Here is a 15,351-nt window from a genome sequence, read left to right as displayed (position 1 = left end):
TCCATCTGCTGTTGTCTCTGACAGTGTCTGAGACGTATCAAAAGCTTCAGAAATTTTGTTGAAGAGTTAAAAATAGTGAAGTTCTCCACATTCTTGTATTCAGTACTGCTTTTCCTCCTCCTGCTGCTGAGGGCATCGCTGCTCCATCTGGCACTGAAGTCGTCACTGCTCGTGAGGAGTCAGGAGACATGGACACTAAGTTATTCTCAGCCTTGGATTTTATCTTTGTCTGCAGACTAGGGATGAAAAAAGTGAGCTGTACTGCCCGTGTCTTGCAAGGTCATATGCTCCAATGTTAGTCCTGTTTTCAGGTGCAATAGGGATTTACATTCCAAGGCTGCTGAATTTACCCTTATCGCTCTCTGACAATGAAGCCCAAAGGCAAGTTTCCCATTAAGGTGGTTTTAAAGAGAGAGCCAAAGCATCTCTAAAATGATGTAGGCTCTTAAGATATTAGGACAAGGAAGCCATATTTTTATGTCAGAATATCATTACAATGTTAATGTAATATTAATGTGCATGTTAATGGACACTATTATTAAAGAGAATGTTTTTGAGGAACATGAGAAAGACAATGGAGACCTACGCTGGATAACTACCTTAAGACTTTCCATTTAATATTTTTCTACATACTGGAAACAAGAGAATTGATAACAAACCAATAATTTTAAATCAAACATTGTGTCAGATGCAGACACCTATAATGAGAAAGCCAAGTTCTACTTTCATTGTTTTCAACCCTTTTACGTTAAGATTATGTTGCCTTTTAGTGATGGGCTGGTGGCTAAACAGCAAAACAGTTGGTCACTCACCTTTCCTTCTCTGGAGGGAAGGGAAAGAGGAGGAAAGACTTGTGCCTCAAACAGAAACAGATTTAATAAAAGAATAGTGAAGGAAAAACGATACATAGCAAACATGTAGCCACTAGAATGTGCTCCCAGTAATGAATGGCAGAAACAGACACTGTGAGCACAGCATGTCCAGTAAGGGCGTGGAGAGTAGCAGCTGGGCACAGGGAAGGTACTGGAACCAGGCCCCAGGAGCAGGACCTTCTCAGGGATAGCAGCCATCAAAGAAAGAGGGCCCTTCCCAGCAACTTCCCGCTTAAATATGGAACATGACTTTCATGATATAGAATACTTCTGTTGGCCAGCTTGAGTCAGCTGTCCTGAATCTGCTTCTCCCCACATTATACACCTGCTTACTTGCAAAACATGAGAAACTGAGGGACAGCCTTAACTTCCCTATCGATAAGTATCAACATCAGTGAGTTCTTACATTCTTTCATGCTAAGTCTCAAACACTGGGAAGTTTCTGGAAGAAAGCATTAACTCAGTCCCAAGGTGCTGTCTTATTCTTGAACTACATTCAAAAAAACAGAGGATCATGCTAACTATCAACAAGAAAATTAACCAATTTGATGGAAAATTACCTCTGTTCAGCCAAAGCAGCACAGATTAGAAAATGTTCCACTCTTAAGAAGTTCATTACTTCAGTAATGTGAACAGCTGTTGTTGCAACCTGTTTGAAAAATAAAACCAATCATAATAAGACTGCTTCCTCAAATAATCATTTGGGAAACAAAAACACATTCATCTTTCATCAATAGTTGGTAGATAGGCCATCTCAATACAACGCAGAATACTGGGGATTGTTGGCAAGCATATGTAAATATCCAGATTTATAAGATGTAAAGTGGTGCTAAGACTTCATTTAGAAATTACTGCCTGGAATTTAGTATTTCTTCTATGTTCCGACAGTTTGGGCAGTTTGAGCTGTACTTTATGCCACTGGTAGCCTCCACTGACTTTGGTGGAATTGCTCATAAGATAAGAGACTGTTCATTAGGAGTAAGGCAGAAAGAATTTACCACATAAGTCAAAATGAAAGGAGAAGAAATTAGTGTGTGTGAATATCTGCTCAGAGGCCATGGAAGCTGTTGGGACCTTTGGCTTTTCCTGAAGTGTGGCAGCATGCTCAGATATAAGATCTGCTGCAGCCATTTCCCCAGTCAACAGACTGGCTGTCCAGTTTGAAACTCAGTACATCACCCATGGCTGTGTCCTGCATTATGGGGATGTTTCTCCACAGACTTACACACACTCGAGTCCTAGGACACGAGCACATACCAACAAGCTTAGAATACGCTTCTGAACTGGGATAAACTAAAAAGTACTGAAGTGCTTTCCTGAACTAAAATCTCAGTCATGAGCTGGGTTAAACTGAATTTTTTATAACTATATAATTAATTCTGAGAACAGGTTGGTCTCCTAAATCTGAGAAGCATTGTAGTGAAAAATAATAGACCTAATTTGGGGAGTTTCTTATTAAAATTGCTATGATCTGTTATTTCAATATTGACTTTTCTCTCCTGATTGCTCCCCCTTAACACTGATCACACTATGACTAGAACTTGGTGGAAAACTGAGGGAATGTCAAAACATTTGAAAAGTTTATTTTAAAATTTTCATGAAAATATTTTCCTCAAGAATTTCTGAAAACATGTAGTCATATCTTAGGTTTTTATGTTTACATGCTGGAACGTGTTGCCTGAAAACAAAATAAACAAAGAAACTAAAAAATGAGGTTGGCATGATTAATCTTCTTTGAAGATTTTATATGAAACACGTCAGAAGAATACATTCATCCAGCTTCCAGCAGTTTACATTCAGATTACAATTTAAGAGTCAAGATACAGACTTTCCAGTTTTGACTCCATAAAGCGTTGTTTTGCTTTAATTATTCTCATTGCACAAGTAGAACAAACAAATCTAGATAGACTTTATTCTTAATTGCATGTTGACAAGGCAGTCATTTACAATACTCTGAGCAGAAGCAAAATTTTGGAATGTATTTATATTCCTGTGTCCTAATGTTAAGTCAATAGACTTGGTCCATGCATGATTTTGAAAGCTTAAATGTTATTTAAATTGTGTTAACAGCTTGCAGCAATGCCACCAGAGCTTTTTTTTTTTTAACAGTACAGTGTTAATTTTACAGGATCTTTTAAAAGCTGTACTGAGTTTCCCATGAAAAATTCTTCTCCTTCTTTCTGTGGTAACATGTTAGTCACATTTACATTGCTGTACAAACAGTAAAAATAATTTTGGTTTCTCTTTTGCAATGAGTTTCTATGATTTCCATAAAGGTAGACTTGGGGATTACATACATTCAAAATGGCAACATCTTCAAACATGAGACAGGTTGACAGAGCACATTGTGTGCTGGATAGGAAGTTGGACAATTAGAATGATTTGCTGCCCTCTAGGCAACAAATATTTATCTAAGTAATACCCTGGCATTTTGCAGAACTCAAAAAGGGTTATCTGCAGAGTGGATTTGAAATATTCTACATGTATGGGAGAGCAGGAAGCCAACGTTAACGGAAATGCTGAAATGAATTTTACAAGAACACAAATGTTTTTCCACTGATGAACTAACTTCTAAGTCTACTAACTTTTTTTTTCCTCTTTTTCTCCTTTGCTTTGCAATCTCTATCCAGCACTTTCACGAGTGGGTTTTGTCAGGATAGTGACACAGAAGGCCAATATCTAAGTCACATTCATATTTGAATGCTGGTATATTCCAAAACATTTGAGGGGGGTGGGGGGATTTATATCTGTCAAATATATACTAGAAAGTACAGACCTAATGCCAGATTCCACAATATGGCTGCTGGCTTAAACAAACATTTCCCGTGCCTTTGGATACTATATAGAATTGTGAAAATTTGAAAGTGGGTGCTGTTGTGCCCCCATCTCCCCATGCATGGTGGTATCACAGGAATCCCCATTGATGCCACCCTTGCTGTGGCTCCATGACAGTAGCCTTCCTGAAGGTACCAGTGATATAGCTGGGAAGGTAACTAAAGGAGTGAATGAACTTGTACTGTGAAAAGAAGCCAGCTAGATCAAATTAAAGAAACAACATTTTTCTGCCTGATTTGAACCAGCTGACAAAATTAATAAATACTCTCAAATAAACATATAGCTCAGAAGCTGAGCTTGTCATCCACAAAGTATCAGTGGTTCAAAACTTGAGTTTTAAAAGTTTAGAAGGGTTTTATTGTTCTTCAAAGGAATGCAAAGTACACATTTCATTTAATTTAATCCCAGAGAAAACCATTGTGCAAATAGGTATTTAGCTTTGTGGACTGATATGAGGATTGCTCACCCTGTTATTCAGCCAATTATTTTGCTACTTTTGATACCAACTATTTATCTATCTATCTATCTATCTATCTATCTATCTATCTATCTATCTATCTATCTATCCACTTTGCTACTAATTTCCCTCCATCTCAATTATTCACAGCTTGAAATACCTATAAATTGCTAACCTGGTGATAATTTAGACCTGGACAAGCAGGAAGAGCAGCAGGGTTTCCCATGACACCATGAAGAGATATGTGGCAGTTTGGGAGAGAAAATAATCTATGAGGTTCCAGTAAAAACTTCCCAAAACTGCTGAATGTGTGTAAGTAATCAAACAGACCTTTGGGTCTAGGTCCTTGTGCCACTGAGCTTGGAGGGGAAAATAGTGTCTATCAACTGTAGAGCTGGCACAAAATGCATTTCCTCTGGGCGACTGACAAAAAAATGACCATTTTTGGTTACTACAACAGGACCCCAATCTATTCGTGTAGGAGAGCTCTCTTATGCCATCCCCTTTTCAAGGCTTGTATGACTGATAGAAGAATATCACCTTTATTTTGCTGTTTATTTTCCGGTCTTTGTTCTTCCCTTCCCCTTCTTAGCCTAAAACTTATTTACCAGCTTAGACTCTTAAGAGTACCGATCCCTTTGATCACTTAAGACTCCCTGTATCAAGGTAAGTGCCATCAGGCTTCAGCAAAACAAAGAAACTTTCATTATTCCTTTTGTCAGACATGTGATAGCACATAGAGGCTTGTAACCTGGGATAGGGTGGTTCTTTTGGTCCTAATAACAAGAGAAAGCTCATATGATTACTGCAAATAATGGTTAACTGTGTTTTACAGAGATTTTAAAATTGTACTTGAATACCAAGATTGAAGCCTAGTTATTAATGATCTTGTTGCAAGCCTGAGTGCCTTCTAGATCTTTCCATTAAGTTTGGAGATTTGGTGGACAAATAAAAATGGTAACTGTAATACCAGACATTATGTTTCTGCATTTATGATTTGTTTCTGATAGGGTTCTGAAAAATAAGATGGAAACTATTGATCTTGTTTAAGAAGTCCAGTGTTGTGGGTTTATTTTAACACAATTTTGTATTGAAGTGAAAGACTGCTAACGTTTCTAAACTCCAGGACTTCAAAATACAGTGCTGTATTTTTTGGGCAGGTAGAGAAACAGGCTCAGCCATCCAGCAGTATCTTCAGTGGGTTCGGCATAAAAGAGCGGTAGGAATGTCACCTGCCTTCCCAGGGTTGACATATGGTCGTGCGGGCATCATTGAAGAATTAGTGCCACCTACTGTGCGTTTTTGAGAATGAAGGTCCAGCAACGTCTCACCCCATCCAAGAGACAGACTTCCTTGCTCACTTTGAATATTCGTAGCTTCTGATATTCTTTATCACGTGAATTGTCTTCAAGAAAAGTCATAGAAAGTTCAGTGTGGGAAAAAAAAAAAAAAAGGCCGGAAAGGAACACGTAGGCTTGCAAATTAAGTATTATAACTTACAAAGCTATATATTATTTTTTTCTTTTTTCTAAGGCACAATAATGTTGGAGCCTCACACACCTATGACACTGTTCAACACTTTTAGCGTAACAAACATGCTTATTATAAACCAAGGACTCTTGAAGCCCCCTTAATACTCTTGGATACCGGCTTGCTCCCCCTCAGGGACCAGGGCTGCGTTTTCCTCGCTGCCGGAGCGAGCTCAGCCCCGGAGAGGAGGTTGTTTGCTCCTTAAACCCATTTCAGTGCTTCTGCCCTCACACTTTAGGGCAAAAGAGCGGCAATAAAGAGCAGCTGTGGCCACTAGGTATGGACGATGGAAGCACTAAGCGGGGAGGAGAGAGAAATAAAGAACGAAGGGGCTGAGGAGCATCTTATGGGGGCGAACGGCCGTGCCGTTCAGCCATTAACACCAACACCGCTTTAAATTTCCCGCCCTCTACTTACAGCGCCCGTGCTGTCGGTTTGCTGCAGCACTTTCGAGGCGCCGCAGAGGGCAAATGCGCCCGGCGGCCGCGGACTCGCTGCGTCCTCTTTGGGTTCGCTACCGAGAGTCGCTGCCGGTCTATCGCGCCTCCTTTGGTCGGGTCTGGTGTTGGGCTGATGCCTCTCCCTGTGGCTGAGGCGAATCTGCCGGCTTCATCCTACCGCTAGCGCAGTTTGGGCGGTTGTCAGGGAGAAACAAGATGGCGGCCGCGGCGACGGAGGAGGACACAGAACTGCGGGACCTGCTGGTGCAGACGCTGGAGAGCAGCGGGGTGCTTAATAAGATTAAGGTGAGGGGAAGGAGAGCCTCTCGTCCGCGCACACGAGGATGGGGGGAGCGCCGGTTGGCGGCGGTTAACGGCCCCGCCGAACCCGGGGCGGGGAGGGCGGGCTGAGACTTTCCGGGCTTCGTCCTCTCTCTCTGCTGTTTCCAGCCAGGGTTCCCGGTTGGGGCCCTCTCTCGGCGTCGCGGCCTGGCGGTGGCGCCTGCCTTCCCTGTGGTGCTTCCCGGCTGCTCGGCCTGGGGCTCGGCGAGGTGCCGGGTCCGGCGCCTGCCTTGCTCGGTAGAGCCGGTGCGTGTTTGAGGTGGAGCCAAGGGCCCGAGGCCTGACCGCCCCCCGCGGGCTGCCCGGCGGCCGCGGGACTGGCAAGGCCGCCCAGGCGGGAAGCGGATGGGCAGCTCCGGGCCGCCACAGGGAGCTCGGCGCCCGGCTGTGCGGTTTCGCCCGCCGTAGATACCGTGTGGCCGCAAGATTTCTCTTGCTGCCGCCAAACCTGTTGGAGACATTCAGCCACCTCGTGGTGTGAGATAGGGTGGGCAGAGTTTCTATCCCGTACAAAAAAGCACCTATTGAAAAATTCAAGCAGATGTCCTTGAGGATCTCTGTTTAAACGTTCTTTTTGAACACGGGTTGCTTGAGCTGTTTTGGAGGTTTGCTAAACCTGGGAACCCTGGAGATACTGCCTCCTTAGAGGGAACAAATCATGCTATCTACATGCTAATTATTGCTGACTACAACTACCTAAAAGGATGTTGTAGCATGGAGGGGGTTGGTCTCTTTTCCCAACTAGCAAGTGATAGCACAAGAGGAAATGGCCTCAACTTGCGCCAGGGAAGGTTTAGATTGGATATTAGAAAAAATTCTTCACAGAAAGGGTTGTCAGGCAATGAAACAGGCTGCCCAGGGAAGTGGTGCAGTCACCATCTCTGGAGGTGTTTAAAAGGTGTTTAGAAGAGGTTCTTGTGGACATGATTTAGTGCTAGAGTTGAGTTAGGTTATGGTTGGACTCGATGATCCTAAGGGTCTTTTCAAACTGAAATGATTCTGTGATTCTATGCTACATTAAGAAAATTTGGGCAAGATAGTGTTGTAGTGGGGATTTCACTACTTCTAAGCCTGTGATGTAGGGTGAGCTCATGTCAGAAAGAATATAAAAATTTGTTCCGTGGATTCTTGTTCAAGTTAGAAGCTTCTAGGAATAACTTTTGTCTATTGTAGAGAGCTATACAGATATGGAAATGTAAGAACTGCTGGGTTCCCTTCTAAGCTATAGGAGAAATGAAGTTTGGATTTCAGATCAAGGATGGTGACATTTATCCACAGTATTCTGTTTTAAGTATTCAAGAGGTGAATGATCATTGCTCATATTTCAGGTGCAGTTCAACAACTGAGGTGGTTAATGGATGTGAGAGCATCTTTGTGTGTGTACTATGAAGTCCACTGAATTTTGGGCTAGTTGTCATACTTTTCAACAAAGCAGTATTATTAAAAATGTGTTGTTGTGACATTTCAAGTGTATGATCCTTTTGTTAAATTCCAGAAGTCAATGAAGATTCTAGCTCTTGTAGCTGTAACATGAGTAGGGAGATAAGTGTGAAATAGGCCTTTTGGACCACCTGTTAATCTCCCATGTAGTGTTAACCGAGAGAAGTGTGGTGATAATAAAATTATAATTAGAACATCACAAGCCAATTGGGTCATATTGAGCATGCGAGCTGTAGTTTCTGAATTCCTGTTTTTGTGTAGTATGCAAGTTTTTGTACTATGGTTGCCAGTTTGTTGAGTTTTATGTAAATGTATTTGTCATTTTTGCTGTTCTATAATGGTAAAAGTGTGTAGTAATGAATATGGTATGAAGTATCAGTAAGGCAAAGTAGCAAATAACTTGCAGGAGTACAAACTGCATCCTAGTTGTTTGGTTATGTCTCTCTTTAGTACTAGGAGATACCAGTTAATAACTAGTATGCTTATGGTTAAGTCTGCACAGGAATTTTTGGTGGCTTTTTTTTTTTTTTCTTAGCCATAAACCTTAATTGGCACACAACTTTGCTGGCTGTCAGTTAATTAACAGCATTAATGACTTAGAGAATTTGTTGTAGTGGTACCTGACAAATAACTCTTTGTCTTCCAGAAGAATTAAGGTCGAACCAGTTTTCTTGAACTGTTGGCTTTTGATTTAACTTAGATTACACCTTGCATTAAAAAAACAACTGCCATCATCCTGTCATTAAAATAAATTAATTATAGTTGTGATCAATAGTGTTTCTTCATCTGTTGTGTGTCAGTATTTTTTATTATGTGGTAGACCTGAAAAAACAATTACATATTATCAAAACAGTTGTTTGATTTTATACTTCAAAATGAGTACTGACCATTTTTTTCAAGATGGATGAGGCTAGAAAGCTAGCTATAAAAGGTATTTGAGTTTAACTGAAGTAGATACATTAAAGAAAATTATATGATCAATGTATAGCTGAGTTGTTATGAAGCACTACAGGTGAAGACAGCTCTGGAAGGATTAGAATTCAAGTGGAATTATTTCAGTGGCTAGAATGTATCAGGCTGTCAGCTTGTACGTTTTATAACATAATGACTGAGTAATTTTTAGAAAGAAATCTATGGTGACACCGGTGGTCTCTAGTACTACATGATTTTATAATGGGATGTGGTTTATTTTCTTATTCTTATTTCCAAATTAATTTCTTGGATGTGTTTGTGTTGATGCAAGTTGCTGAGCTGAAAAAATATTACTTGTATGACATTTAAAAATTCTGTTCATGATTTTTCTATTTACCTTAGACTTTGAACACTGGAGTGTTTAATGAAGTCTGTGAAAACTGGAAGATGTGTAAATATATTTGCCCCTTGCAGTTGAAAATTTCCTGTCTTTAAGCTGCAGTGTGTGTATGTATATATAATTTGTTAACCATTGGAATTAAACTGAATAAGACTGCTTCCTGATGAATTCTGTAGACATAAAGAATGTAACTGTGGATATTTGTACTTCATTGAAAATTATCACTGATACTGTGTGATACATTCTGTAAAAATAGAGTAGTTCTTCTGTTTTGAAAAGAATGTGATCTTTCTCCTAGGGAGGCTGTCATCATCTGAGCAAGAAGAGCCATTATGCTTATTACTGTGTTACTTTGTTATCTTGTTTTGATTTCTATCTTTTAATCTCTTTCTTTCTGGAAAAATAAATTTATGCCACCTGAATTTTGAATCTTCTCTGGAACTTGCTGTTGCTACAAATATGAGGGAGGCTAGCATCACTAATAACATATGACTAGTAGTGCTTTTGGCCAGCTGATACTGTTCTTGCTAATTTCTTGCTAATTTGGTTCAAAGCTAGACAGCAGATGTATTGGCAAATAATGTATTGTTAGATAAAATAAAAATACTTTTTGTTAACCGCATATGTGTGGGTCAATTAAAAGTGTCCTGTTTGCTTTTTTATCTTCATTCAGTATATTATAATGAACATTACTTTTAAATGTCTTTGAATTATTAACTGTTGTGATGAACATGCAGCACACTACAGTGTAATCTGTTTTCTGGATGTTGTGGATTTTAGTTTGTTTTTTTGTTTTTATTTTTTAGCAGTTCATCTCAGAAAGTGAACTAATTTGGAATCATGGGAAATAGTTTCTTTAATGTAACATCTATTTATTGTTTTGAAATTAAGTAAAATATAACCATTTATAATAGTTTCAGACTAACCGAAGTTCAGCACTTAAATGTTGGTATGGTCCTCTTAATGGTGTAGATGTGTCCTACCTTTAGGAATGTGAGAGTGAGAACTGCTTGTGGCAGGCAGAATAAGCACATGATAAATGTAGCTGCAGTTATTTAGAGCTTATGAGGTTTAGGTGTTTTCTACTTCCTTTGTGGTATGGATTCTTCTTTTTTTTTTTTTTTCTTTTGTTTTTTCCAGTGTTCTTCATCATGTCAATTGCATTACCACCAAATGTAACTTTCTTGGCCTGTTAAGGATGCTAAGTTGAAGAGTTTTCCACTGAAGTGAACAAAAAGTGGTTATACAAACTACTGGTCCCACTTTAATGAGAACCTCACAAACTTGACAGATGGAGAGTGGTGGGGGGAGTGATGTTGGTAGTGAGGCTGCTTTTTTGTGGTTTTCCACCAGCTTTGGATCTGTAATGCATATAGACCGGTACAGGCTGTTAGCCTGATGCACACAGGGTTTAGCCAGAGATGATTGCCAGTGGTTAGACTGCTTAATGCTATGCTAGTCTTGCTCTGTATCTACCAAGCTATATGGCAGTCACTTGGAGTTAGGAAGTGGAAATGCTGGAAGTTGTGCAGGAAAGGTGCCCATGTGCCACAAAATTTTACATATGCAGGTTGAAAACTCCTAGCAGAATGACAGTGTGTTGGAATAGGGAAATGAATGACAGGAGCAGTTTTGTAACCATGTATAGAACACAGGTTGGGCTGGTGCTAAAGGGTACTACGGCGAAGACAAAGGAGGGGGGAAGAACAACACTGTGTAAATGGATTAATCTTTACAAGATTCTGTGACCTACCTGGTGATGGTGGTCTCTGTCTCTGGATTTAAAATCCTCTGTGACTTGTCTCAGGTCCTGAAAAACCTGTATGGCATTTTCCATCCCACTGTCTACTATGATTCGTATGCTTGTATTGGGGTGATTTTTCCTTTGCCCTCAGCTTTGTTATTGTTGCTTTTTACTTTCTTATGAATCTGAGAATTACTGCTTTAATCTCATGCAGGTTCAGGTGCATGATTCTGTGTCTAAATTCATTGAGATGATATTTAGAGAATATCTTGCTATGATCTGACCTCAAAGGATGAAGGTCAGGGTGCTGGAATGGTGTAAACCTTCCTTATGGAGATAGCACAGAAGTGTTTATCTTCAAACTTACAGCGATGCTCACAGAAAGACCAATTGGAGGGTTGTTCATCTGCGGAGAGGCTGTAGGGTGGTAGTTGGATGATGCAGGTAGGCAAAGGGACATGCAGTAAATACCACGGGCATTATCTTGTAGTGATGAGGTCCTGACCTTAAGGATATTAATTGGGCACTAACGGAAATAGAAGGTGAACCTGCTATGAATGGGGAATAGCAACATCTTGGAAAAATTGGCAGTGTGTCATTAAATAGATGAGTTAGAAAAGCACCTCAGTTTGTATTTAAGAGCCACTGAGTTGGACCTAGAGGAGTGGACCAGGCAAACAATCACAGTTATGTGAAAAGGAGTGACAGCTGTGATATTGTTCCAAAATCTCAAACAGGTCGGATTCTGGATCAGCTGATGTAATGGCAATTACTTTGTTCTTCAATCTTATGATCAAGACCCTTAAGGGAGTTTACCCCTACCCACATGTAGTGGCTGGTATCTTGTTTTGAACAGTTGTAGTAGCCAGTCCGTTTCACAAATGCTTTGTTATTGTTCTTAGGTAAGTATACTTGGTTTCTGTGGCTTCAGTGGAAAGCAAGGTGTTGAGGGTTTGATTGCGGGGTGACAATAAAACTGTGGCAGATGCATTGTTAACCCCGTCTTCCCTTCCTTCATCCCTTAGCCCCTCCCTGTCCCCCCTTCCCACTAAGAACAGGTGATCAGGAGGGAAAGAAGGAGAGAGAGAGAGAAGAGAGTTGGAAAAATTAAAAATGTTTTACTAATGCTACTAATAAGAATAGAGAAAAATCATACAAAACATACAAAACCAATCTTGAAAGTCTCAGCAACTGCAGAGCCGGCACCTGAAGTCCTGGATTGGACTCTGCAGCCAACCGGAGCTGGATTCAGTCTGTCACTAGGCCTCAGTTCACAGGGATGACTAGCAAGGTCCTCTCCTAATGTTCGCCATAAGCAAAAGGGAAAGGGGCACGATCCTCGTGACCTCCCTCTTTTATATGAAGTATTCACGTGAATGGGATGTTATGCTCTGTTGGTCAGTTTCTTGGTCACCTGTTTCTCATTGCCCCTCTTGCAAGAGGTGCATCCATGCTTATCAATAACTTTGCATTCCATTGCTATGTTTATGAAAACATGCATCTGGTTCTCCAGGAAAACGTAGCTAATATGAAGGCTTTAGCTGACAGGCAAATTCACTGAAAGAGAAACTTGTTTTTAACAAAACCAGGACACAAAGCAGGCTTGCCGTTATTTTGACGTGCAGAAACAACTTTACAACCTATAAGGTCATAAAACTTTACAACTCACAAGGTTATAAAGCAGATATGTTTATTTCGACTTTGGGTGCAAGGGGGATCATTCCACCATTCATGCGCAACTTCTAACAATATGAGGTGTGTTTAAATACAGTAAGGTGTTACATATTCATAATGGCCCCAGGAATGCCTATATATATATTCATAAACTTTCCCCGCTTCTTATTTACATGAGTCCTAGGTAATAATTTCCATAGTCTCCTCCTTGACCCCTCCCTGTTATGCCTGCGCAGTGCCAGCTGGTGTTCTTGAGGAGGGGTCTTTGGGGGTCTTTAGATGAAGGCTTCTTCAGCTTCGTCACAGTGAACTTTTTACCTTTGGCTCATTATGTTGAATTGACCAGAATCCAAGCTGCCAAGTCAATTGAAACCAGACTGGTTCCCTGCTTTTGCTGTAGATCTTCATTATCTCGTCTTCTCAAGTTTACAGCTAGGTGCCTTAAGTTTACATCTAGGTGCTGTAAAACTTCTTATCTTGGCATTTGACAAGGTTCTGTTTTTTCTTAACATAATTGGTTATATAAAGGTCTCAACTAGGCACCCTTAAAGTGTTAGTTAGTTAGTTCCCTCTATCAATTTGAAGTGAATATGAAAATAGGGACATTAGACTAAATAAACACATTATCAGCTCTTGGTCATAAAGTTAAATGTAAACTGATTTTGCAAGAATAATAATATTTAAATTAATGAGTTATAAGAAGATTTGTTGATCAAATGCTGTACCCCAGCACCTGAAAAAATCTAACTGCGATGTCAGTATGACCATTGCATACAATTGTGGTAAGTGTTTTGCACTTCTTTTGATGGGAAATCTTTTAAACTTTCTTTGCACTGCTTTCTATCCTTTAAAAAGGTGCCCAAAGAGGGTTATGCATAAAAAGGAAGTTGTTTTTTTTCCAATGAAGGATTTTTTTTGTTGGTCGTGGGAAGGAACAGTTACAGAGAAATACATGTTTAGTTACCTTTTGTAATATACATGAGAGAATCCAGACACTTTTCATATTGTTCTTATTCTTAGAAAATCTTATGGAAATCAGTCCTTTAAAAGCTTGATTTCTTCTTTGCTTTTGAGAAAACTGGCATATGGTGTAGCACTGTCTTTTATAGTTTTTTACTGCCATGTTATCTATGGGCTACTTCAGAAACTACTTAGTCAAATGTAATATATGTTGTCCTTTTGATATGTTCAATGAAGAAGCAGAGAAACTGGAGGGTTTAAAAAAAAAGCTTTAAAATGGTTAGGTGAGGCTTAAGCTTAAATATTCAAGATAGTCTTTAAAAGCATTTTGATCCTTGATATTAAGATATTTGAAGTTGATTAGGTAAAGCCTCACCTCAGGAATATTTGAGCTACTGGAATTATGCTCTCTTCCTGTAGAAATTCAGTTTCTTTGAGTGTGATCTGACAAGGAATCATAGGAATTTAATTATCTTAACATTAAGTTTAAAAATATATTATCACAACCTATTCATGTTTCCTGAGCAAATTGTATGTGAAGGGTAGGTGTTTCAAAGCTGCCCTAAGGGGCTGGATTTTTAACTCAGAAGAAACTAATAAGAGCTAATGTAGGTAATTTGGAATATTTTTGTGTACAAAGAAATAATGTAGTAAGTCTTGTATCAAATGCACCCCCTCTTGCTGAACACCCTTCCTCTAGCTTGTTCTCAGACTAAAACTCTTATTTCTCGGCCTCAAGTCACATTGCCTGTAATTTTAAATATCTTAGTTGCATTGATGTAAGATTACGATCAGTGTCAAGTTGCTTGAGGAGAAACAAATAGCTACTAAGCTACTTGCTGGCTATTTGCATAGGGAAAACTGTGCTTGTAGAAATGCTCTTTGTTTTGTTCTTTTTTGTTTGGCAGGCAGAGTTGCGAGCTGCTGTTTTTCTGGCATTAGAAGAACAAGAGAAAGTAGAGGTAAGAAAACATTTTAAAGTAAATTAAAAAAAACCCCAGCATCCTGATAGTTCTTTGTGTAGAATTTTATATAATGATTTTAAGAGTTTATATTTGTGAAATGTAACAAGAGAAAATTATGTACTGCTGCATAAGAGTGTCATGCTTAAAGAACACAAAACAGGACCATCAGGGTGCTTTCTGATGTTTAGAAATAGGAATTGTTACATAGCCTTTTGAAACTGTAGCTTTAACTAACTGTCTCTGCTGGTTTTATATTGCTTTTGTCCAATTGATCAGAATAACAAAATATCTTTTCCATTGAATACTTTTTAAAAAATCTAGTTGACTGATCAAGATTTTATTGAATTGGCATAATATCTTTTGAAATGTAAAATATTCTAGCAGGTCTTTGCTTTCACAATACACTTGTTAAAAAAAAAATAATGCAGCAACTTTCCAAGTATACTAATGGTTTTGGTATTTCTCATGAGGATATTGTGGGCTTACTTCAGGATAATTTGCTTACTTTTAAGGAAGAATTGTGTTAAGAGATGGACTATGTACTGATACTTGAGAATATAATAATATTAAAGATATGTGATACTAACTTGATTTAAGTAACAGTACTGGGGTGGTATACAGAGACTAGTTTTTGACCCCCTTCTACTGCTGACATTGCCTTGTTGCCTTTGTCTCTCCATTCTTTAGAACTAGAAAGGAGAGAATGCTGTATGTCCAGGCTCTGTTTCTAAAGAGGAATGGAAAACTGTCCTATTCCTCTATTTGTTAGATGGTTGTGCT

The 15,351-nt window shown here is 39.4% G+C and overlaps 1 protein-coding gene across 3 annotated transcripts in view; it reads left to right on the top strand.

Moving 5' to 3' along the window:
• Nucleotides 1-6,326: 6,326 nt before the first annotated feature.
• Nucleotides 6,327-15,351, top strand: part of CEP43 (centrosomal protein 43) — a 35,792-nt gene continuing 26,767 nt past the window's right edge. For 2 of the 3 annotated variants that reach the window (XR_014183520.1, XM_082047474.1), the window contains exons 1-2: nucleotides 6,334-6,440; nucleotides 14,515-14,568. Coding sequence is in view for 2 of the 3 variants with exons in the window: in XM_082047474.1 (XP_081903600.1) it covers nucleotides 6,351-6,440; nucleotides 14,515-14,568 (144 nt within the window). In the remaining variant the exon portion in view is untranslated. Of the gene's footprint in view, nucleotides 6,441-14,514; nucleotides 14,569-15,351 lie in introns of all 3 variants that reach the window. The other variant, XM_082047475.1, reaches the window with a different exon arrangement.

This window comes from Streptopelia decaocto (assembly GCF_964273445.1).
Source record: "Streptopelia decaocto genome assembly, chromosome: 3".
Taxonomy (NCBI): domain Eukaryota; kingdom Metazoa; phylum Chordata; class Aves; order Columbiformes; family Columbidae; genus Streptopelia; species Streptopelia decaocto.
This window is presented reverse-complemented; position numbering and strand designations above follow the sequence as displayed.